Raw genomic sequence first — 26,471 nt, 5'->3', positions numbered from 1 at the left:
ACACTGATAATTAATTCTCTCTGGTGCTACATGATGATCTCTGCTCTTATTCTTTTATAGTCTTTTTTCTTTTAATCCCTTTCTTCTCCTTCTTTTGTGATATAAATTATCACCACGTGTCATTTGATTCTCTCCCTTCCTCTTTTCCTCCATTCATCCTTCCTTCCTTAATTCCTGTGTCCTCTCTTGGTCTCCTTCTTCTTATTTCCTTTGTCTTCCCTATCCATCCTCCCCTTCTTTTTTGTATCTAGTCCTCCCTTTCTTTCTTTCTTGTTTAAATCATATCCATAATCCTCCTTTACTTCCCACCCACTTCCTTCCTCCCCTCCTTCCTTCCTTCCTTCCTTCCTCCTTCCTGTCCAACCTTCCCTCACATCTCCACTCTGCTGATCTGTCCTCTGATCAGCGGTCAGTGTGTGAGGAACATGCGTCCGTCTCGCCACCAGAGCTCGCATGTGAGCCACGACTGGACACACACACACACACAGGGACACACACACACACTCACGCGCACGTGCGCACACACACACGGAGTAAAGGTTGAGATGCTCGATAAAAAAAAAAACAGATGAAGAAAAATAAAAACTTCCCGTGAGCGACTCGAGCAGCTCGTGAGAAAGTTTATGAAACAGCAGAAGGAGAGATCTGACCGATACCCTCTGAACACACACACTCACGCACACACACCCACACACACATCAATGGGGTGTAATAAAGTCCTCCCCTTTATTATCAGCCAATCACACCCCCAGGCCTGCAAAGACTCCGCTCTGATTGGCCCGGTCAGCTGTCAGTCCCGTGCGGCGGAGGCGGGGCCCGGACAGGGGCTGACCTGGAGTCTGATCCAGTCGCTTTTACGCACAGACCGGACAGTCCGCTTTCCACGCACGGATAACAAGAGTGGCAGCGCGTTCTGGATAGAGCGAGGAGCGAGTGGAAGAAGAGAGGAGGAAAATTAGGAAGAAGAGGAAAAAGTGAGAGGAAAACAAGCAGAAAAGACGCACAAGTGTTTTTTTCCCCCCAACTGGACAGAGAGAAGAAGAAAGTGAGTGTGTGAGAGGGAGACAGAAGGAGAGAGTGTGTGTGCGCTCTTCACCACTCTCCACTTCTTCCATCACCACCACCACAAATGTCGCTCCCCGGCTCCCCTCCGCTCCTCTCGCCGGGCTCTGGCGCCCCAACTCCGGCCGCGCTCTACCGCTCGGCCCCGGACGCGCTCCACACCTCCGCCGCCTCCACCGGCACCTCCAGCCCGGGGCACACCAACTCCCACTCTCACTCACACTCGCTGTCCCCATCTCCGCGGCTCACCAGCAGCATGCTCAGCGCTTTCCTGCCCGGACCAGGGGGCGCACTGGCCGGATTGGGCAACGGCGGCGCCGCCCCGCTTGTGTCCGGAGGCGGTGCCGCTCTGGGTCCTCTCGGAGGGCTCGGCTCGCTGAACGCAACCGGCCTGACCCCCGGCTCCCCCGGGTTGGCGCAGACGTCCTCCAGCCCGGGTCTTTGCAGCGAGTGCAAGCTGGTGGAGGTGCACGGCGTGAAGGTGGCCAGCTTCAGCGTGGACGGCCAGGAGCTCATCTGCCTGCCGCAGGTGTTCGACCTCTTCCTGAAGCACCTGGTGGGCGGGCTGCACACCGTTTACACCAAGCTGAAGAGGCTGGACATCGCGCCGGTGGTGTGCACCGTGGAGCAGGTGCGCGTCCTGCGGGGGCTCGGCGCAATCCAGCCCGGCGTGAACCGCTGCAAGCTCATCTCCCGGAAGGACTTCGAGACGCTGTACCAGGACTGCACCAGCGCCAGGTCGGTGCACACTTTGATCACTTTTAGTGTTTTTTAGAATTCATCCAAAAGTAACACAAACAGCCGGAGAGCTCTGCAGTTTGCTCAGTAACGTCCCGGTGCGTTTGCAGCCAGACAAGTGACGAATACACACCTGATTAAAGCTTATTTTGCATGTCATTATTTTATAATTTCCCATGCAAATCTTGCTCCAGATGGACTTTTCTCCAACACTTATATTTATACATTTAAAGGACTTAGTGTTGTTCTGCAGCTGCACAGACTTCAGGTGTGTTTGGGACACACTGAAACTTTTTATGCTGTTTGTTTCACTCAGTGTTTTTTGTATTAAATCACATCTTCTTTTCTATAAGCCTGGGATGGTAAAATTAGGTTGTTCTCAAAACAACATCCTTAAAATATCCATCCCCATTTAGTGTTGTGTAATATTCATGATATAATATCATCAGTGTGTCTGATAACATTCCTCTAATTCCTTTCAAGTGACCTGGTCATCACTAACAACAGTATTCCTGGAGTATTTCTCCCTGGCCTTTCACGTGTTATTACCGTGATATTCCTGTAACACATGAGGATATTTATCCTTTAAAAAAAAACAAAGATTATTGACTCACTGACTTGTTTGCGTGACGGTTATATTCCTGAAACTGACTTCCTGTTCTGTTATCAGTGCCACTCTTTTTTGCTTAGGTGTTGGAAATGATGCTGTCACTGTATCGACTTCGGAGCTTGATGGAAGTGTGTGTGTGTGTGTGTGTGTGTGTGTGTGTGTTTCAGTAGTTCAGTAGTTTGCTCAAATAAAAACAAACATGAAGTTATGAAAAAGCTTCACATAATCCATTACTTCATATCTCACCACTCAGTGTGTGTGTTAGGGAAAGTGTGCTTGTTGGAAAAAAAAATGCAGCTTTAATGTGTGTTTTAGTTCAAACAGACACTTGACAGAGTGTGTTTTTAACGCCTGTTATGTAAAGCAGTCGTGTGTGTTGGTGTGTGTGTGTGTGTGTGTGTGTGTGTGTGTGCAGACCTGCTGCACTGTGGGTCTACCTGTCTCCTGTTTGGTCACATCGTTTCCTTCAAACCGACTGCTCTGACCTTTCAAACTAAAGCGGCAGGTTTGGATGGCCACCATTTTGAAACTTGCTGTAAAAGCAGATTTTTTAAAAAAAAACGTTAAAGAGACGAGAGGAAACAACATCTCACCTGAGCCAGATGGAGCGTCGCTGCAGGCTGCACTTCAAGATAAAAACTATTTTTCGTTATCTGTGCTGCAAGACGAAAAAGTTTAAATTTGGTTTTGTGCAACTTTTAGCATCAAAATGCTAAATTAAATAATTGTTGCGGACGCCTGCAGTGACCCCAAACCTTTGCATTTTCTGAAACTTCTCAGAAAAAGAATCATTTCAGTTTGGATCCCTTATTTTGCGAAATTACTTCTTCATGGTGGAGACGTCAGAGTGCTCAGATGCAAAGAGCAGGTTGTTATTTTCACTGGTTTAAAGACAAACTTGTGAGTGACGGTCTGGACGTTTTGTTTTTGTTGTCTTTTTGGAAAGACGCTGCACATAATTAGTCATTTAAAACTAAAGAGGGCTCATTTGTTTGAGATCTGTTGCAGTCCATAACTGTGATTTATAAACTGTGATAACTGTTATATAACTGTGATTTATAAACTTTTATTTATAAACTCTCACAGTCAATGTCATTTGTTTCGAATATGCAAAATCTGATTTTGAGAGAAACACGTGATATTTGTTTGGTCAGATTTTGACGTCAAATTCGAGCAAATTTGTCTTATAATTGTTCTGCTGTCGAGTTTTCCCTAATTTGTGTTTTAAATTCTGTGATACTGTTTCTTCACTGTCATTGAATCAGACTTTTTTTCCAGACATGAGAGGTTCAGGTAATCAGGAAATCCACTGACATTTAAAACAGAAAAGTGTAGAGTTACTCCTAAAAAGAAAAGACAAATCGTTGCAGTTTCTTTCTTCCTCCTTTTTCTGAAGCTGGTTGTAAAGTAAAATCAAATGCTTGAAGCTGCGACAGTGTCTCCGTCCTTTTTAAGACGTAACTCCGCCACGGAAGTTTGAAAACTTTGATTAAAAACCTGAAACAGACGCATACAAATTAGTCACTTTACATTGAAGGTTTTCAAAATATGAGGGACTGATGGAGGCAAAAACACTGCGTGAAAGCTCCGTCTGCGACATGGAGGCACTCTAAACCCTTCAGCGCCCGATTGACGCAATTTGCGTCAAAATTTGCACTCTTTCTCGGAGTCATAACTCAGTCAAATCTGGCAACAAAGACACGATACACACATTTTTAGATTCAGTGTGAATTGCAGTTCCTGAAAACATTATTACATCTGATGTCCATTGTGAATAAACATCCATAAATGTGCCCAAAAGTTACAGAGAAAAAAGCGCTCCCTACAAGTCCAGAACCTGCTTGAGAAACATCACGTTTTTAAGTTTTCTTCAGCGTCAAAGTAAAACAGTGATAGTTGTCTGTACATACGTGGGTACATTGCAGATGAGAGCAGCTAAAAGTTAATTCGGCTCACTTTGAAAGGTGTTGTTTTGTAGTGGGTGTGCATTTGTCCCAAATCTGATTGACGCAATTTGCACCAAAATTTGCACTCTTTCTCGGAGTCATAACTCAGTCAAATTTGGCAACAAAGACACGATACACACATTTTTATGTTCAGTGTGACTCACACTCCCTGAAAACATTATTATATTTGATGTCTGTCATGAATAAACATCCATAAACGTGCCCAAAAGTTACAGAGAAAAAAGCGCTCCGTACAAGTCCAGAACTTGCTTGAGAAACATCACGTTTTTAAGTTTTCTTCAGCGTCAAAGTAAAACAGTGATAGTTGTCTGTACATATGTGGGTACATTGCAGATGAGAGCAGCTAAAAGTTCATTTGGCTCACTTTGAAAGGTGTTATTTTGTAGTGGGGGGTGCATTTCTCTCAATTTGATTCGTCTCAAATCTGATTGACGCAATTTGCGCCAAAAATCAGACTCTTTCTGTGAGTCATAACTCAGTCAAATCTGACAACAAAGGCATGACATTTTTAGATTCAGTGTGACTCACAGTTCCTGAGAACATTATTATATCTGATGTCCATCTTGAATAAACATCCATAAATGTGCCTAAAAATAACACGCTCCTTAGAAGTCCAGAACCTGCTTGAGAAGCATCACGTTTTTAAGTTTTCTTCAGCGTCAAAGTAAAACAGTGATAGCTGTCTGTACATACGTGGGTACATTGCGGACAGGGACTGCTGGTAGTGAATTCGGCTTGCCTTTAATGGCGCTAATACATTGTGGGAGGAAGGGAAGAAGAAACCCCCCACTTTACATGAATACACTTGCTGCTTTGACATGTTGGTTTCCAAACATGAATAAAAGCAGAGGCAGAGAAGCATGTTTAGCTTCATGGAAGTGCTCCGACTTATTTCTGGAAACTCCTTGAAAAGTCCTGGACTTTCACATCGGGGGAGCGCAGTGGGAATGCACTGGATGTCTGCACTCGTGTGGTGCTCGGGTATTTTTGTGTCGCTGAAAGATGAAAGTGATAGATGGGCGGTTGGTCAGTATCGGCTAATTATTAACAGTGTATTGTGTTGCTGTGGAGTCGCAGGATTGTTGGAGGGTGACCTCTGGTTTTTGGCTGACCACACACACACGCACACACACGTCTGTAGTTTATGAAGCTTGAAATGTTCAGAGCACAGCGGCTATTTTTGACTCTTTTTATCACCGAGTCTCACTCCAGCCTCTGCCTCTCACCCCTATCTGTGTCTTTTCTACAAACACACACCATCAAGGAGTGTATTTCTGTCTCGGGCTAATTGTCTCTTCTTCTTTATCCCCCCTCCGTCTTTCACCTCTTCTCTCCCTCCTCTGTCTCTTCATCTCAATCACTCTGTCTTTCTCCCTCACACACACCCAGCGGTACATGTCAGGGGTAATAATGGATCATGTGAATGCGCATGGAACAACACGGCTGGAGAGCTATTGTTGTTGAACGCACAGCGAACACACACTCCTCTCCCTCTCCAATCATATTGACATTCCTCTAATGCCTCACTCTTTCGCCCTCTCGCCCTCTCGCTCTTGACGTTACTGGCTGGGAAAAGAAAGGAAAAATTAAATGCTTTAAAAAAAAAAGAAGAAGAAGAAAGGAAACTCCCACTGGGATTCTGCATACTTTGTCTTCTCGGTAACCATATGTGTGTTTCTGTGTGTGTAAAAGCAACGACCACTTACGTTCACTTGTGCCTCATGGCGCCGATTTTGGTCGATATTACAGTATAGGTTAACTTGTGTTTTTTAATGTTAAGTGCTCGTCAGGATCTGCGCTGTCATCGAAGTAAGGTACAGCAAAAATGAGGAAAATAATCGATAATCGTGGAAGAAGATCTTGTATTACAGTTACCGTACAAACAAGAAAAAAATCTGCATTCAAGATTTCACCAAGTAAATGTTCAAAAATGCACCAAAAGTATTGAATACACGTACTTTTTGGGCAGAACAGCACCTTTCAGAGCGTTATTATTATCATTAGGGATGGGCGATGTATCTCATAGTCACGTTTTGCGACCATGGAGCACCAACGTAAATTGCAGATATTACTAATTAACAAACTGGAGAGCTGTTAGGTTGCTTCCAGCTCACAGTGAATAAATCCTGTAACAGTTTAACTTTCTGCCAACTGTTGACTGGACGCAAAAACATCAACACTTCCTGCTCGAGATGAACCATGTGCTTCAAAATAAAAAAAACACCAGTGGGTCCACTTCAATTTATTTTATTGTAACACTTTATAATTTAACTTTATGACAGCAGTACTTAATTTAACTTTAATATAATAGTAGCCACTTTATGTTAATTGTAACTGTAGCTCATTTACTGTTACGATACAGTACTCAACAATTTTTTTTCTTTATTGTAACTATTATTATGTTATTGAACATTATTACGTAGCAGTGGCAACTTTATTTGCCTTTATTGTAACTCTACTTGGTTTAACTTTATTATAAAAGTAGGCACTTTGTTTTTATTGTAACAGTACGTTAACTTTATTATATAACAGTAGCTACTTTATTTCACTGTATTGTAACTGTAGTTCATTTAACTTTATTGTAGCAATACTTTATTTAACTTTACTATAACAGTACTTGATTAAACTTTGTTACACTGTTTAACTTTATTATTATAGTAGCTACTTTATTTAACTTCATTGTAACTATAGTTCATTTAGCGTTAGGATAACAGTACTTCATATAACCTTATCACATGTTTAACTTTATTATATATCAGTAGCTACTTTTTAAACTTTATCGTAATAGTAGTTTGTTTAACTTTATTTTCTAACAGCAACTACTATATTTAACTTTATTGTAACTATTGTTTGTCTTATTTCATTATAACAATACTGTATTGAACTTTATTACAGTATTTAACTGTATTGTGTATATATATATATATATATATAATAGTAGCTACTTTATTTAACATTATTGCGCTTTTTTATAATAGTTGCTACTTCATTTAACTTAATTGTAACTGTTGTTTGTTTTACTGTATTACAACAGTACTTTATTTACTGTAACGATAGTACATTATTTAGCTTTTATTATAAAACGGTAACTACCTTATTTAACTTTATCGTAACTGCAGTTTATTTAAATTTATATGTTAGTAAACTGTATTAAATAACATTAGCTACTTTTATTTAAATGTTATTGTAACAGTAGTTTGTTTAACTTTATTATCTAACAGCAGCTACTATATTTAACTTTACTTTAACTGTAGTTTAATTAGCAGTGTAGCGGCTTTAGTTTGTCAGTCTACAGCGGTTCAGAGGAGATTTCGAAACATTGTGGTATTATTAAAAGGCCGTATCGCCTTGTCATAATTATTACAGCATATGAACATCATCGCTGATGCTTTAACATGTTAGCAGCATTTTAATGTTACAGCTGCTGGAGGTGGAGCACATGTATACTGTTGGATAGTTTGATCTACAGCACAGGCACATACTTAGTAAATGTATCATAGGTTTTGTTTGTGAAATATTAATCTGTGCAACAACTCCATTAGTTTGATAAATGCAGTGTAATTAAAAGTGCAATATGTCCCTCTGAGATCCAATCAAAGTTAGTAGTATAGAACTGCAATACTCAAGTGAAGTTAAAGCAGCTCAAAATAATATAGAAATACAGTACATGAGTAAACATGTTACTTCCCACCACTGGAAACAATGTGTGCTGCGCAAGAGTTCCCACACATCTTGCTAAAATTGGAAAATTAAACGTGAGTTATTTTAAGGGGATGACATCAACTGTGTGACTTGCAAACACCCCGATGATGTTCAGTTATTTCTGCACGAGACAGAAAAGTCTGTCAGGAGGGAATCTGCACAGATGCGTCTGAAGAACAACCTCCGGAGATGTTGCCTGCTGTAACGGGGTTTCTTTCTCTGCACTCTCGCAGCATCATTTGGAAAAAATCTTTTCAATAAAGAGTAAATAAACTTTTGGTTAATTATTCAAAATTAAAGGGAGAAATGCAAGAAAATACTCCTTTGTACTATGTCAGAGTTCCTCATCAGGAGGCCAGGGAGCATTAAACCTAGTTTCAGCCTATCTGTGTTCTCTCAATACTTTCTGACTTCCTCACTCTGTAGTCTGTCGCCCCAAACCCACTGGTTCCTACGGACAGAAATCTGGGGTAACTTGTCAAAGATATGAAGCTGAAGTAATTTTCTAAAACTGTGGGGTAGTGAAGCAAAGATCACTCACAGAGGGGAGAACCGTGCCGACAAAGACCCTTCATTACGCTGGCTTTGAATCTTTACACTGAACCAAACAACACATTCTCCGACCTCGTCACATATCGACATTTGGTCATGGACTTTCCACGTCCAGATACGGCGTGCAAGGTACCCTGGGTGTGTTGGTTGTTGGTGTTTTGGGACACCGCGTAGTCTTTCAAAATACACTTCTGTTGTCACAGGAAATTGAACATTTGCATACAGTCTCTTTCAAAATAAAAGCACTACGTCGGTACAACACTGCCAATTGACCTTTTTTTTCCTTCAACAACAAACACACATGGTTGTGTTTAGGAAAAATCCAGAACAATTCACTATTAGCCGAACTAGTGTGCTCTCCTTGTGTAAGACATAACGTTAGTGATGGTAGATGAGGGACTGGAATGACATATCGCTGTCTGTTTATCGTGTACTGATAAAGTTTTGCCAGCTGTGGCCGTGGCTCAGTGGCAGAGCGGGTTGTCCACCAATCAGAAGATTGGCCTACATGTCGAAGTATCTTTGAGCAAGATACTGAACTCCAAATTGCTTCTGATGGCTGTTCCATGTGTGTTAAAACTGAGTAGCACGTGGCACCTGGTATGGTAGCCTCCTACGACTCGTAGTGTAAAAAGCGCTTTGAATGGATGGATGACTAGAAAGGTGCTATACATGTGCGGGTCCATTTACGTACATTAGTTGCCATCAACTTGAGCAATTCTCACGTTACCTTGACTTTGTTCCCACCAATAAAAGTACAGCTAAAAGAACAGATGACGTCAGAGCTTATCAATGCTACGGTCTTTGAAAATTTCTCCGGGGCTTGCTCAGTACCGGGCTTCAGTACCCATCCCTACACATAACATGTCGTCCAGTGCACTGATGTGTTTTTGGACAACTACGGAGCTCTACGGCTCAGAGGGTGAAGATAAACCAGGCTGTCAATACACAGGAAATTCATGTTTGTAGACACCATCTGTTGGATTTGATCATGTTTGTCGACAAGAAGAAAACACACAACATTATCGTTTACTTTTATGTTAAGGTCTCGTTGACATCCAACCACGTCTAAAGCCGAGAGTGTTTATACAAACGGGATAACGACACACACTATCGGACAGTCTCTCCTAGAAGCCATTCATGGTGTTCGGGACTGGCAGGTTGTTTGTCTCACAAACAAAAATTGTCCAACACAGCCGTCGAAACGCGGCTTCAGACGCTGTTAGATTTGATGAGCGCTTCCTTTTAAGGCCTCCTGTCTCATCCTGCAGGAGTCGGACTCTTGTTTTATTTTTTAAAGGTCGTAGGTTTGGATAAAACACGATTTCCCTGAATGTAAAAATTAACACAGGTACACGCAGATTGGAGTTAAAAACGCCGCGTCCTCCTGCAGATGATTTTTTATCAAACTGTGGAGCTTTTTTTGGGACGAGAGCGAGAGTCTATTCTGCCTCCTTGTCACCTCCATGGTTCTGTGTGTAAGTGTGTGTGTGTGTGTGAGTGTGTGAGTGAATCGATAGTGAGTGACAGGAGGGAGGGTTGCTGATGTCGGGAGTGTTATTCTGGGCTCTCCTTATCACGGCAGGCTGTTAGAGCCCACACACACACACACACACACACACACACACCGATGATGGAGGTCGTATTGTTTGTGACACACGGGGAGCAAAGTCGTTTTGTTTTGGTGGAGAATTGCGGCTCCACACACACACACTGGCAGAATAACGTCCACACACACTCAGCGTGAACTCCTTTCATCAATTTGGTGTTTTTCATTCTTTTACATGGAGCATTAAGTTCTTTTAATGGAGCACAGTGGTTTGTAAAACACACACACACACACGGTCAGTTGTTTTGCCTTCTGGCTGAGGTATGTCTGTGTGTGTGTGTGTGTGTGTGTGTGTGTGATTGTCTAGCATGCACAAACAGAGCTATCAGTTGTCACACTGGGTCGGGTTACATCTGTGTGTGTGTTAGTCTGCGGCGGTGTTCATACTCGCCTGTGTTGTTCTTGTGTATGTGTGTGTTGCTGATATTTGTGTGTGTGTTGTTTGTGTTTGTTTTGCTGGTTTTCGTGTGTGTGTGTGTGTGTCTGGTTTCAGCTCCGCTTTGTGCTGCTGGTTAATTGATAAAGGTTAAAGCGTTGGCCGGCGGGGAGCTGAGGTCACCTCGCTGCAGTGTGAATGTGAGCGTTTAAGAGCCATACAGCGGCCAATCAGGCGGCACCTAAACACAACTCGTCAGTCGTCATTGATCAGCCATTAGACGATCAGTTTTCAGGTCTGAAACAGAAATTCATAAAGTGCTACGTTACATTATATTCACATAAATCGTGATATGAATTATGACAGCATGAATTTAAAGGGACAGTCACACTTGTTTATGAGCAGTCTCATCCAGGAGCTATTTTCTGTCCACTGAACTACACCCGCCAACCGTATCACTGAAAGGAAGTGTGCGTCTACTCGTGACAGCGTGAGATGTAAACCTTAATTTCGTCCTCCTCGGCTGAGCTGTAACGTTGGCTCGCTCAGTGGTGCTAAGTGAGCTAGCAGTAGACGCATGCTTCCTTTCAGTCATGCAGTTGGTGGGTGTAGTTCGGTAGAAAGAAAATAGTCCCTACGTGAAACTGCTGGATTATCTTCAGCAACCGAGTCATGATTTCTGGTAGGGCCTATATTTTATCTCCAAGTGCACGTCACACACTGAGCGAGCCGCCTGTTAATGACGCTGTGGGCTAATGGGCATGTAGCTGCTTCCATGTTTCAGATGATACGTCATGTTTGTAGTCGACCAATGAAGATGAGTTTACATATCACCTTGGGTTCGTCCTTCACCTTCTCAAAATGATCCCACATTTTGGATTTCCTGCCCGACATGTTATTAACTAGCCTGTGGAATAACCGCAGGTACCAGCCCTGGAAATTAACCTGATGTGGACACTTCCTGTGTCTGTCCTTTCAAATTAAATTCCCACATGGTCCAGTCATATAGGTTTTGATTTATTTTGTCAAGGTGCAGCTCCTGTAAGAGTTTCACGTTTTTTTCTGCGACTAAGTGACCAATGAAATCTTGCCGACCAATGACCTTTGTGGTCGACTAACGTTTGGTCGACTATCAGGGGGCCGCCCTATCAGATGCCTGTCTACAAAGTGTGTGATAGTCCTATCATTGTGAGGTAAAGGGTAAAAATGCAAAGTGATCTTGCTCGATCGACCATTATTGTGTAAAGGGCCACATGTGGTGTATTTTAAAAGTCAAGCCGAGGGCTGAATGAAATTGGCCCCCGGGCCAGACTTTGGACATGCCCGGTATACATGATGGGTGTCAGAGGTACGATCTGACAGAGCTGACGTGGTCTTAACTCAGTGCAGCACTCCTTATTTACGTGTTATGGAGTTGGCAAAAAGTTAGTTACTTTTTTCGAGGCTTTTAACACAGTTTTTTTTTATTGTTTAAAGTTGTGACTTTTTGTCTCGGAGATAAATGTCTTCTGGCACAGGGCAAATTTAGAAGATAAAAAAATAATATATGCAATAATTAAAATAAAAAAATATAAATAATAATAATGCAAAGTGTTTTTTGGACGTGTCCCAACTTTCAAGACTGTGCGATAACAATTCTTTACTTTTATTCTATTTAATTTAACTCGATTTGAACCGTGACTTAAGACGGATTTTGATAGGCTGGAGTGTGTGCATTGTTTTTAGACAGCTGCAACACTCTGACGTCGTCCAACTGCTTATGTGCAGTTGTTTGTGACTGTGTATTTGCAGGCTGATAAAACACAAAGTTTCCATTTAAAACTAATAAAACATGAGCGCAGAATAATTATAACTTGCTGGCTGTGAGAGTGAACCCCACCCTCTGCACCTCCGCACTCTTCATCATAGATTATCACTAACACTTTATTATGTTTTCTGTCGTGTGACTCGGTGGCTGTGAGCTGTGTGTGTGTGTGTGTGTGTGTGTGTCTCTCAGGGGCAGAGGAGGCGGTTTCATGCTTCACTTACCAACCTACCAAGCAGCAGGGCCGAGAGACGTAGAGTGAAAGATGCTCTCCGTCTCTCTCTCTCTTTCTCTTTCTCTTTTTTCTCCTGGATGAAAACGGAGCGAGGGAGGGAGGTGAAGATCAAAGTAAGAAATATGACCCTCTGTCACCACGGAGAAGAACTGATCCTCTCCCCCTGCGTCTGTGTGTGTGTGTGTGTGTGGACTGAATAAAACAGCAAGAGGGGAGAGGCAGGTCAACATGTGTGTGTGTGTGTGTGTGTGTGTGTGTGTGTGTGTGTGTTGGCAAATAGATAATGTTTCACAAAGGCTGTTTCAGTCTCAACTTTTCAGGGAAAGAGTCTTCAAAAGGAGGAGGAACAGAGACACTTGTAGTTTATGTGCAACAGCCAGCGGTGGAGGAAGTATGACGATTCTCTACTGAAGTAAAAGCACTGATAACACAAAGTAAAAATATTCAGTTACAAGTAAAAGTCCTGCATCGTAAACTAGGGATGTTCCTGGCAACTAATTTCCTCCTTTATCAGTCTTGCTGACCTCATTGATTGTCCACAGAACGAGGCTGCACGTCGACAATTTCAGAACAAAACAGAACAGGCTGCAGTGAGAGTCTCTCTCCATGGGATATTTAAAAACAGCAGCTTTGTGCATTTAGTCCTTCTCAGGCAAGCTCAGGGGTTTAGTGTTGCTGTAGCCCACAGGAACAACACTCTGTGATGCTTTGTTTTCTCTGAGTGAGGATTAGAATAAATGCAGTTCACATAACCTGGTTGAAATTAATATATACTAGTCCATACCCTTAGAGTACAGCATACCATGCCATGACTTAGTCATACCAAAGATTGGAAAAAACATTGGTCCACAGGGGGAGCCACAGCGATCGGTCGCATTTTAGCCATTTTTAAGCATTTTTCTGTTGTTATAGCGCCACCCAGTTGCCAATTAGAGTTAAATTTCTCCAGTCACCTTGAGGCGTCCTGTTCTACATATCTACCAAGTTTAGTAAAAATCCATGTGGCGGTTAGGCCTAGATAAGAAATGAGCTCTCTAGCGCCCCCATTTTGTTTGATGGGCTCAATAATGGAGGGGTCCCCTCAGATTATGTGTGCTCATATGCCTACAAAGTTGCGTGGTGATGGGTGAAACCCTTGAGATGTTATACACCTTTATGTGATGAGCCACGCCCTCCGCAATATTCATTGCCTTATAGAAGCTCAGTTTTAAGTTTTCCAACTTTTGCCAAGAGGGAACTTTAGATATTGGTCCCTAGATTATGTTCACCCAGTTTCATGCAGATCGCTCAAACTTCCTAGGAAGAGATCCATTTGAAGTGTTTTTCAAAAAATTCAAAATGGCGGAAAATCTATATAAGCGGAAGTTATGGGTTCTTGAGGCAAATGTGTTCCTCATGAGGAGAGGCATCTCTGTGCAAAGTTTCATGTCTCTACGACATACGGGGCATGAGATATGCCCATTCAAAGTTTGACATTTCAGTCGGTTGCTATAGCGCCCCCCTTTGGTCAGTTAGGTACCCCAACAGAGGGGAACCAAACATGGGGACGGTACGGGACGGTCCCAGTGGAAACATCCACAGTTTTTCACAGCGCACCGAACTGAACTGCTCGGTGGAAACGGGGCTTTAGAGTGTGGACGGACCTCAAGTGATAGAGAGAGATGGAGGGAGGAGGTGCGAGAGGAGGTGAGGGAGGAGGTGAGGGAGGGTGTTGTCTGCAACAAGATTATTTGATGCCTGTGAACACACACACACACACACACACGTAAACAAACGCACACACAGTCTCTTAGGTGCACTTAGCAGATTGGTTTAGAAATCGCATTAGGGAATGTCACAACAGCTTTTCCTCTCGTTCACCAGGTAATCTGTCCATCCCTCCTCCTCCCCTTCCTCCTTCATATCTCTCTCCTCTGCTCCTCCTTTCACCTCCTCCTTTTCTTTTACAAATCTTCCTCTTTGAATTTCATCTGTTTCATCAGTTCCTCTCTCCTAATGACCTCCTCCTCCTCTTCTCTCCTCTCATGTCCTCTTATTCTCTCTGTCCTCCCTTTCTTCTCTCCTTCGCACTCCTTCCCTTCTCTCTACTTTCTTTGCGTCTCTCGTTTACCGGCCTCCTTTTTCTTTGCTTTTTTTCTGCTCCTCCTAATCCTCCATATATCTGTCCAACAGTCTCATCCTCACCTCCTTCTTTCCTTTCCTCCGCTCTGTTTCCTTCTTTTGTTTTTAAAATTGTTCCACTTTCCATTTTTGATCCATGTGTTTAGTCCTCCTGTGTTTCGTCTCCTCCTCTTCCTCCTTCTCCTTCCCTCCTCTTCCATTTGTTGGTCTGTTTGTTCACTCTTTCCGTCCCTCTCTCTCTCTCTTTCTCCGTCGCTCCTGCGCCTCCTCCCCCTCCCCTCCTTCCTCCTCTTCCATCCTTAGGTCCATCTATTTACCTCCTCCTCCCTTGCTCCCTCCTCACCTCTGCTCCTCTCCCTCCTCCTCTTTTGCTCCATCTGCTCTTCTTTTCCTCCTCATTCTCCCTCTATCTTCTTGTCATTTACCCTCATCCCCCTCTCCTCTCCTCTCCTCTCCTCTCCTCTCCTCTCCTCTCCTCTCCTCTCGTCACTCACCGGTCCTTCTTCTGCATTTTTCTTTCCAACTCCTGCACCTCCTCCTCCTCCCTTCCTCCCTCTTCTTCCATCCTTTGGTCCATCTATTTACCCCCGCTCCCTCGTTCCCTCCTCACCTCTGCTCCTCTTCCTCCTCCCCTCCTCCACTTTCTTTCCTCCTCTTCCGTATTTTGCTCCATCTGCTCTTCTTCTCCTCCTTCTCTCTAAATCTTCTTGTCATTTACCCTCATCCCCCTCTCCTCTCCTCTCTTCTCCTCTTCCACTTTCTCTCCTCTCGTCACTCACCAGTCCTTCTTCTTCGTTTTTCTTTCCAGCTCCTGCGCCTCCTCCTCCTCCTCTCCCTCCTCCTCCCTTCCTTCCTCCTCTTCCATCCTTTGGTCCATCTACTTACCTCCTCCTCCCTTGTTCCCTCCTCACCTCTGCTCCTCTTCCTCCTCCCCTCCTCCACTTTCTTTGCTCATCTTCTTTCTCGGTGTCTTTTTCTTTATTTTATTCCTCCTCTTTTCTTTCTTTCCTCCTCTTCCGTATTTTGCTCCATCTGCTCTCCTCCTCCTCCCTCTTTTCCCTCCCTCACATCCCTCTTTTATTCAATCTTCTTGTCATTTACCCCCCCCCCCCCCCCCCCTTCCTCTTCCACCTGGTCTTATCTCTCTATTTATTGTGACAGCTTGTCAGAGGTGTGTGTGTGTGTGTGTGTGTGTGTGTGTGTGTGTGTGTGTGTGTGTGTGTGTTGGAGACGAAAAAGAGAAGCAGCCCGACAGATTTACAGTTTAGAGCGAGCGTCATCGGCAAACTGCGATATCAAAGAGAGGCAGAGAGGGCGAGGAGGAGGAGGTCAGAGGCGAAGGAGGAGATGAAAGGAGAACAGAGAGGAGGAGCTGGGAGAGGGTAAAGAGAGGGCAGCGGGGGGATGACAGGTGATGTGTGTGTGTGTGTGTGTGTGTGTGCGCGCGCTCTCCTACAGACAACATGTTATTAATAAAAACAGGAAGAAAAATGTAATTATCACCCATTTTTAAAACGCCACGACGTACAGACGAGTGTGTGTGTGTGTGTGTGTGCGTCAGTGTGTTATTACAAAAATAATTATAGCTGAAATCAATTAAAAACATGACAAGAGCATGCATGCATATCTGTGTGTGTGTATGTGTGTGTCGCCCACCAGTGTCCCCGTCATGCGGAAACTTTACCAGACAGCGTGTTATTAACAAAAAACTTTAACTTAATTTGTAATTAGCAGTGTGAAAACATGTCATGTGTGTGTTTGTGTGTGTTTTCTTAAAAACTTAAAACTCCTTTTTTTTTTCGCTATTATTGCACTTTTTTCTGTTTTATGTGTGTGGCTTTTGTGTGTTTTTATTTGCTCTGTGTGTGTGTGTGTGTGTGTGTGTGTGTGTGTGTGTGTGTGCTCGTCTTCGCCACCCTGCGCGTCAAAAAAAAAAAAAAAAAAACCTTCCCAGACAGCGTGTTATTAATGAAAACGTATAATAATCCATTTAAAAACATGTCATCATGATTAGAATAATAACAGTGGTTAAACTGACTGAGACGTTTATGGAGGAAGAAGTTCTCATCATTCCACCGGCGTGGGAGTGTGTGCGTGTGTGTGTGTGTGTGTGTGTGTGTGTGTGTGAGAGAGAGAGAAAACAAACATGTTAGCGCTTCAGTTGAGTGCCAACTTCTCCAAACTCGTTTTGTTTCATCTATTGTTTACATACAAAAAAGGATTCTGGACAAGAAAATGGAGTTGTAACAAACGGCGCTCACAAAGTAAAGTGAGGAATATGACAACTCGTCTTCACCGAGGGACGAAAGTTTTACCTGAAGTTTGTAGTTCAGATATTTAAACTCCAGAGACTTTGAATGATTCTCATTAATCTGACGTCTGCTCTTTGAAAAGTTTGTGTGTTCCTGCTTGGCGTCAGTGAGTACCAAGGGCTGTAAAGTCATCTGAGATGTACACAAACTTCTTGAGCTGGTTTTTAAAAGTGAATATTTTCAGATTGTCGCCGACAAGCTATCAACATTCAGTGACTGGCGCTATGGCAGGTGTCACAGCACACGGCATTTTACAGGAGCCAATTGATGATTTTTGGGGACATAACGATCAGATGTCATTGAGAAGTAACCAAAAGGGCCTAAACTACGCATTGGAGGGATATATTCATCATTTTATTGTTGAGAAGGTCGATGAAAAGCTTAAATTACAAGCCAAAATTTACAGGTCACAGTGTGCGCTTGTGAACCGCATCTCGTTACCGTCACCATCGAAGACAACAAGTTAAAGTGCCACTGAAGTTCAGGTTTTTGGCTCAGAATATGAGAAAAGGATAACGGCCTTTTTACCATCTTTACCAAGAGTGTCTCTCCGTTAGTTTGGTGCTACAGTATTTACACTGAATCATTCAGCATAACGTTTGTCAACCTTTGTTATCTCTGCCATTACAGATAAGTTAATGAAGCTAAGCTCCAGAAGTTAACGTTAGCTTAACTAGAGCCCTTTGGACAACAGCTAACAATGATGTATAATCACCAAAGTACAAAACTAGAACAAAATAGGCTAATGAACTCCCAGCAAACAAGGTGACATGATGAACAACGCAGCTAGGAGCTAACATTAGGCTAACTTTAGCTAACGTTAGCTAGAGATGTTAAAGATAACTTTATATTTCTTTCCAGCAAAGTGACAATATGTTGCCTCAAACACAATGTTGACTTACCTTAGAACAGATGTAGACATCATTGTTAATCTTATTCACGTTGAGTTGATGTTGTGGTCTAACGTTACCACACAACTTTATCCAAAGGAGACACTTTTCTCGGTTGAGATGTGGTTTAAAGGGTAAAAAATACACCTGGTCGCCCAGCCTCTCAGGATACCTTGTGTCAGAGTTGCATGTACCCCATGCACACCGTTTGACCATTTTTAAACTTCAAATCTCAGAAAAAGCTCATAAAACCGAACAAAACTGACTTTCTGTAATGCATTTCAATGAACGTCCAGGCAGAGAATGTCCGAGTGTATGGGAATGGCTATACGCACTGTGATTGGCTCATCGCGTTTGAGGATGGGACTCTAAATTGTCCGTAGGTGTGAATGTGAGTGTGAATGGTTGTCTGTCTCTATGTGTCAGCCCTGTGATAGTCTGGTGACCTGTCCAGGGTGTACCCTGCCTCTCGCCCAGTGTCAGCTGGGATAGGCTCCAGCCCCCCCGCGACCCCCAACAGGATAAATGGTTACATTACATGAATGAATGAATGAATGAATGAATATCTTTAGATGTCTACACTATGTAACAGTACATTTACTCAAGTACTGTGCTTAAGTAGACATTCGATGTACTTTACTTTGTATTTCCATTTCATGCATCTTTATACTTCGACTTTTTACTGCGCTACCTTTGTCTGACAGGTTTTGTTATGTTTCGGTTAACAGATTTCACCCCAATCCTGCCACGTAAAAACCATGTGTCTCCATATTGTTGATTTTAGGCTTGTTTCAGATCAACCAGTTCTCAAACTCCCTTAAAGGACTTTCTTCTGTTTGCATTACCACTGCCAGTAGGAAGGCTGAAGTGACGTATGTCAGCCAGCGTTCGGGATAGCAATTGGGGCTCATCTGTAGTACATGAGCTGCAACCCTAAATTATTAACAAGTACTGCAAAGCTCTGGCTCTTTTATCTGTAGCCCTTTTTAAATAGGAATTGTGCAAATTTGCAGGAAAGCCCAATCAGTCTTTTTTCAGCATTGGCAGTATAAAACAAAATCAGGGAGTGCAGCAAAATGCCGCCTACCTACTTTTGTTTATACAGAATGCACCTTTTTTGGGGCAATGGGGGCGTGAGCAAGTAACAAAACGTGTAGCTCAGCGTGTGACGTAAACAGTGACGTGCGAGGGAAGCCGCGGCTGGTCAGTCCTTCGGCGATTCTCTCATAAGTCAGCCCGTTCTTCAGCGTCCCCGTCATCTGACGGTTAATGGCCTCTTCGTTTGTGAGGGCAAGGAGGGCGCACAATTCCTTGTCTCCCCAGTTGCTCATCTTTACAGTGTCTGTCAGGTTTGTGTTTCCCTCTTGCTACTAGCTGCTCGCTAATTCCTGCTATCAGCTGTTTCCTGTTAGTCCACCGCCAGTGGCTTGCATGTGCGGTTTCCAGTTTATATTGTGACTCTGCTGTTTTAATGTCACTGTTGCAGCTCTACAAACAACATTTAGTTATAAAATATTCAGTTTTAATCCTTGTAAATCTCTTTAACATTTTAGCAAAAATTGATATTGTAACTGATATATCTTCAATTGAATCAATATGGAATTGAATTTGAAATGTGCTGAGGGAGCAAAGTAAAAAACAGTAACGTGAATGCTGGACTTTTACTTGTAGTGGAGTATTAGTACTTTTACTTAACGAGAACTGCACGGCGCAGCTTTAAAACAACTGACTTATTAAACTTAAGAGCACCTGCACATTAGCATATAAAGCATTGGTGTTTTTTTTAACCACTAAACACGTCTGTTGTTTCTTCAGTCGGCAGCCGCAGGGAGAGAGTTGCTCCAATGTTGAATATCTGAAAACATTGTTTTTGCAGCTATGAGCTTGTCATTCAGTAGCAGCGCGGTACATTTGTGTGTAAATGTGCTCGCACGTTAACTCGTGTATATGTGATAGCCTACTGCATGCTTTCTGTGTGTGTGTTTGTGTGTGTGTGTGTGTGTGTGTGTGTGTGTGTGTGCAGGCAGACATGCTGTCGTTTTGATAGCTTGTCATTGAAGCGATCCGGTCCACTGTAATTTTCTACTCAAAGGAAACAATGCAACAATACATGCTTCGCTGTCAAGAAAAAAACCCCCTCCATGCTCTGTTTGTGTGTGTGTGTGTGTGTGTGTGTGTGTGTGTGTGTGTGTGTGCGGTGGGTGTTCGTGCTCTCGTCACTGGAACTGTTGAATCGGTCTGAGTTTGCACAACATCTTTTTGTCTTTCTTTTCTATTTCTGTTTCTGCTTTCTCTCCTCTTCTCTCCTCTTCTTTTTACTCTGTATCTATTTTTCTGTGCGCCTCCTTTTTTTTTTTCTCTCCTTCTCTCCGTGTTTGACATATTGGTGTCACCAATAAATCATTGCACTCCACCTTTAAAAGAGACAGAGACAGGTAGCGGGAAAAGAGACAGAGGGATGGATGGAGGGAGTTTTGTTTAGCATCTCATCAAAGTCACAAGGTTTTACTGGAAAAAGGTGCAGACTGTTGTCGGATTTTAAGATTCCCAGCAGGAACTAGTTTTTATTTTTCCTCCTTTTTGAAACCTTTTAAGTGTTGGTTTGTTCATTGAGAGGGTCCTTAATCTTGAATGAGCATGTAATTCTTTCCATTGCATCTTACAGAAGTGCTATAGTCTGTAGTAAAATAGCATATTTTTAAAAAATCTTTAAGTTCAAAAATCAACAAGCAATTACAAGTTATTAAATCCTGTAAAACTATGATAGGCGTACTGGTAAATTTGCTGGTTAAGGTTTAAAGTCAAGACATATAAAACAAATAAAAACAAAGTCTATGAGTCTTGTGGTACTTCAAGTCCAGTCCCCTACAGTATACAGTCTAAATACATGTGAACACCACCTGGATAGCCTGCAGGATTACAACAATGTAAAGTAAAATTAAACTGCAGCTTAAAAAGCCTGTAAAAATCGCATACTGCAACCTGACATAAAAGCTCAGGCAGACCAATAAAACCGCATACTGTAACATGAAAGCAGGGTGAAATAAAGAGCAGTCACACATAAAGTCCGTTCATTAAGAAGTGAGCTTTTAATTATGATGGTGGCCAGTTTATACCATCAAAGTCTGGTTTTGTAAATATGTGTTTAGAAGCCTAAATGGTCCTTGACTGGTTTTAACCAGATTATTTATCTGCTTTCTATTATACAGGGCTTTTTCATCTGTTCAGTAAAATAAATATATTCTAAAATATTTTTTTAAAGAATATATTCCTTCAGATGGGGGATTTTCAGTTTTAAATAATATTTTGTTTTAACATTTTTCTTTTTCCAGCTGTCGTTACAAAATGCCATAGATTTATAAACTTAAGGAATGACTGAGTTTTTAAGGGAGCTCTGAGTCTAAAATGATTGATGTAAAGCTCAAATGTATAAAAGTTTATCAGGCTTTTAAAATATGATGTGCGGTTTCCCAGCAGATAGCAAGAAAGTCAGCAGGCTTAGCTAGTGCAAATCCAGAGCACAAACTCATTGATTTAATGACTGAAACTGATCCAAGTTGCTTCAGCCAGTCGTCTCATTAAAGAACTCATCTCAAATAATTAAATTAACAAACTAATTACTAATCAAAGGAGTGAACTATTTACAGGTCTAACATAAAGCTAGTAGGCTAGCAGGCTCAGCGCCAATACAGACTGCTCTAATAACTAATAAATATACTATAAATAATTTGGCTAATACATCACTCAAATGTATAAATGTTTATTACGACTTTGTAGCAAGTCAAATATGAATAGCCGAACAGCTAGCAGGCACAGCTAGTGCTAATACAATGTACGATGTCATCAATTTAACAACTAAAGTTGAGCCACATGATTTCAGCCATACATCTCATGCATGAATTTTGAATAATCAATTTAGTAAAACTAATTACTAATCAAATGTGTAAACTGTTTACAGGTTTAACATAAAGCTGGTAGGCTAGCAGTTTAGCTAGCAGGCTCAGAGCTAATCCAGACTGCAATGACTCATTGATTTGACTTCAGTTAGTAAAATTTTATCCATATATTTCAGTAGTTGAACTTTAACAACACTTTAAAGGTAGTTTTAAAGTCTGAAATAATTAGGCTAATTCATCGCTCAAATCTGTAAATGTTTATCATGACTTTGTAGCTAGTAAAATATGAAATGCAGTCCCCCAGGAGATAGCAGAACAGCTAGCAGGATCAGCTAGCGCTAAGTACAATGTAATCAATTTAATGACTAAAATTGAGCCATGTTATTTCAGCCGGTCATCTCATGTAAGAATTTTGAATAAAACAAAGTACTAATCAAAAGTGTAAACTATTGATAGGTTTAACATAAAGCTGATAGGCTAGCAGTTAAGTTAGCAGGCTCAGAGCTAAGCCAGCTTGCAAAAACTTATTGATTTAATGACTTACGTGAGTTAAAAAAAAATCCATATATTTCAACAGCTGTGATTGTAAAATTTCAAACAATGAAACAGTTTGAAAGTTATGTACAAACTCAATCTGTTTCAGAGCAGATAGCGGTTAAGCTAACAGTGTGTTAATGCATGCCATGGATTGTTTTCTTTTACTTTACAAAAGTTTTTGAGGCAATTCTCCAAAATGTCCAAAATGATTAAAGCTCATATATATATTAAGGTTTAACGAGCCTCTAACAAATGAATTATGAAGAGATAACAGTAAAGCTAGCAGGCTCAGCTAGTACTAATGCAAAGCACAACGTCATCGATTTAATGAATAAAAAAGTTAAAATTGAGCCACGTTATTTCAGCTAGTCATCTCATGTAAGAGCTTATTTCGAATAATCAAATTGATTAAACAAATTACTATAAAAACTATTTATAAGCTAGTTTTAACATGAGGTTGGTAGACTAGCAGTTCAGCTAGCAGGCTCAGAGCTAATCCAGACTGCACTAATAACCAATGAATGACTTTAGTGAGTACAAAATAATCCATAGATTTCAACAGTTGTGGTTTTAAAATGATTAAATTTGATATAATTAAAACTGTTAAAAAGTAATCTACAAAGCCAGTCTGTTTCAGAGCAGATAGCAGTTAAGCTAACAGGCAGATCTCCGTCTAAAATGATTAAAGCTCATATATGTATTAAAGTTCATCAAGCCTTTAACAAGTAGAATATGAAATGCAGTTTCCCAGCAGGTATCAGTAAAGCTAGCCAGCTCAGCTAATGCTAATGCAAAGCACTAATTCATCAAATTAACGACTGAAATTAATCCAGCCCTTAATGTCATTTAAGAAGTAATCTGAAATAATCACCAATGAAAAGTGTAAATTATTTATAGATTTCTTTTAAAAGATGGTAGTAGTTAAGATAGCAGATCAAAACTGCTCCCTTTCATTCAATTACACGAAGACCTCTAACCTGATTTTAATCTAAACCTCAATCAAATGTATAAAATCTTGAACACATTCGATACACCGCCTTCCTGGCAGATAGCAGTTAAGCTCAGAGTCGTATGCAAACTGACACAAGTCATTGATTCAAAGACTGAAACTAATCAAAATCAATTTACTTTTAAATAAAAATCTCAATCAAATGTATAAAATCTTTAACTGGTCGGACACGGCAGTTAAACACCGGCAGATTAGGTTAAGCTAGAAGGCTCGGCGCTAATCTGAGCCCGCATTAATCATTGATTCGGTGTCTGCCTGTAAGTGATATGTAAATAGCATGTTTAACCTCCATTTACATGTGTGTTTGTGCACGCCGACGAAGGCCAAGCCACACACATATGAGTGTGTGTGTTTTTGTGTGAGAAAGACAGAGCGAGTGTGGGAGTGCAAGAGGCATGTTGAAGAAGGAGGGGTGGGGGGGTCGCCTCCAAGTTACAAAAGAAGTTAATTAAAAATGAAAAAAGCGAACGAAGGGAGGGAAGACGGGAGTGGACGGAAGCAGTCGGGGGTGGACGGAGGGGGAGAGAGAGGGAGGAAAAAATAAAAAAGGAGGAGAAGGAATGGAGGGAGGGAGGGAGGGAGGCAGTGTTTTATTGAAAACGGGTGGACAAACAGTGTGTAATTGGCTGGGGCCGCAGGGGCTAAAGAAGAGGTTCAAAGAGAGGAGAAAGAGATAGAGAGCAAATTAACAGATAGCGGAGGGGAGGACGAAGGGGGAGGAAGAGGAGGAAGGGAAAGAGATGACATGGGAGAAAAAAAAAGAAAGTGTTGACTCAGAGAAAGACAAGATCAGGGGATAAAAGGAAGAGAGAGAGATGTGTTACATGGCCAAAAGTACGTGGACACCTGAACATTCCTCCAACATGGACTGTTGGAAGTCTCATTTCAGAACTATGGACATTAATGTGCTGCTGTAACAGCCTCCGCTCTTCTGGGAAGGCTTTCCACAAGATTTTGGGAACCTGGCTGCAGGGATTTGCTCCCATTGAGCCACTTTACCTGCATTTAAAAAGAACACAAACGGCTGTTTTTTGTTTGGGCGTGTTGTTTGAGGTATCTGGAAGACAATAAAATATGATCCAGAAAGGCTAGAGTCAGTAATAGATCAATAATTTTTGGATTAGGGGATGGTAAGAACAAGAAGTCCTCGAAATTAAATGACAAAATACGCATAAGAGTGTCTTCTTCTCAAGCCACTAAGGCAGAATATCATTTAAAAAGATACCAGTATCAGTACTAGTACCCATAAAGTGATGCTGACCCCAATGGAGCAGTGGTTCCCAACTGGTGGGTTGCAGTTTGAAAGTGGGTCATGGGTCCACTCTGAATGGGCTGCAAGTGACTTTTCGGCACAGAGCTTTTATTTTGAGGTGCTGTTTCCTGCTGTAGAGTGAGCGACTGCTTGACGGAGACAGCAAACTATCTTGACAACATGGCCAAACTCAAGTATGACGCTGTAATAATTCAACTGTGTGGACCTTGAATCAATGACTAAGGAGAAATCTGGACCCTGTGGCGGGACCAGTTTGGAACCACTGCGGTATTCCCTTTTTTCCTACTTCATTCAATACCCATAATGTGAGTGGAAGTATTCAGTCATGTAAAATGCCACCAGACACCACAGGTGTGTAGTATTACCATGTTTTGGTGGCATCTCGGCACATTTGACTGCTGACCCCGTCAAATACACCGCACTCGACTTCACCACACCACAGACTGTATGGGTTGTAGCTGCTGCGGTCGAGGGCCAATCACACGTCGCATTAAATTGAAGAATGCTTGTGGTGGCTGGCTGCAAGCAAAACCATCCAAATGGTCATTTTTCTTTAGATCTAGGTCAGGGGTCAGCAACCTTTATGATCAAAAGAGCAATTTGTGGCCAAAAAAGCTTTTAAATAATCTGCCTGGAGCCACAAAACCTATGTGAGTCTTATAATGAAGGTAACAGTAAGTCTAAATTTGCCCATCAGCCTTACTAATAGGTTTAAATGGGCCTTTTCAATATGTTTTACCACAAGGTGGCTATTTATGATTGTTTGATTGTATTGGTAAGGGTTGGTGGTAAAGGGAAACAAGTATGTCCATGCACTGTTAAATTTCTATTTGTCCCACTTTCTTTAATCTGAAATCCATAGCTAGCTTAGCTAGGGAGATCCAAGACAAGCCACTGCTATTGACGTTGAGCAAAATGTAAAGGTAAAGGTGATAGACTGTGTGACGCACATTTAGTTGATGAAATGTAAAAACATTTCTTTAGTCTGTGTGTGGGCTACACATTTCTACAGTTGAAGATGTAAGAATCAGTCAAGGCCTATGACAGTGAAAATGAAAATTGAAATAGTCGTTATTGATTTCTATATAAAGCCACAAGGAAGTACTTGAGAGGGGCGAAAGAGCCTCGTATGGCTCTGGAGCCACAGGTTGTCTACCCTTGATTTATACTAAGCACAAAAAGTAAGGAAATTTGTGTTTGGTACATTATTTCTTTGTTGTAACAATTCTTCTTGGCAATAAATTGTATACCTTGGAAAGCCTGTTTATTTCCCTTTTAAATGGTGCCACATTTGTAAGGAACATGCTTTTGTGGGGTGAGCAGCAGAGCTGAGTATGTGGGGTGCGCCCGTGAAAATATTGCCAAATCTTCTCTGCCTTTTTTTTTTTTTGCTGTTGACTCGTGTTTGGTGTTTGTTCGGTTCCCTAAGTGCTGGCAGGATGAGGAACCGGTCCTCTTGGGGTGCCGTCTTCTTGGGACGCCCCCGTTTGCTGGAACTTGGCCTTCAGTTTGCAGATGGTACTAGGGCTCACTCCAAATAATGCTGCAAGTTGGTGTTGCGGAACACCACCTTGAAGTTGTCCTATCCAGATCAGTCAAATGTGGCATGCCGATTCTTGGAGCAAACACCAACTGACCACTGTAGCAGGGCCCATGCTCACAGGTGCCAATCAGGCACCTGATTGTCAGCACCTGGGGGTACCAGAAGCTCAAATCAAGAGTCAGTAGCAACAGCAAAAAAACAGCAGTTTGGCATTGGCAGAGATGATCTGGCAACT

General features: G+C 41.9%; 1 protein-coding gene across 1 annotated transcript in view; it reads left to right on the top strand.

Annotated features, from left to right (window-relative positions):
• The first annotated feature begins 873 nt into the window (after window positions 1-873).
• dachb (dachshund b) overlaps window positions 874-26,471 on the top strand; it is a 141,092-nt gene continuing 115,494 nt past the window's right edge. The window contains exon 1 of the mRNA XM_049568043.1: window positions 874-1,800. Within this exon, the coding sequence (XP_049424000.1) occupies window positions 1,130-1,800 (671 nt within the window). The 5' untranslated portion in view covers window positions 874-1,129. The remainder of the gene's footprint in view (window positions 1,801-26,471) is intronic.

This window comes from Epinephelus fuscoguttatus, linkage group LG23 (genome assembly GCF_011397635.1).
Source record: "Epinephelus fuscoguttatus linkage group LG23, E.fuscoguttatus.final_Chr_v1".
NCBI lineage: Eukaryota > Metazoa > Chordata > Actinopteri > Perciformes > Serranidae > Epinephelus > Epinephelus fuscoguttatus.
This window is presented reverse-complemented; position numbering and strand designations above follow the sequence as displayed.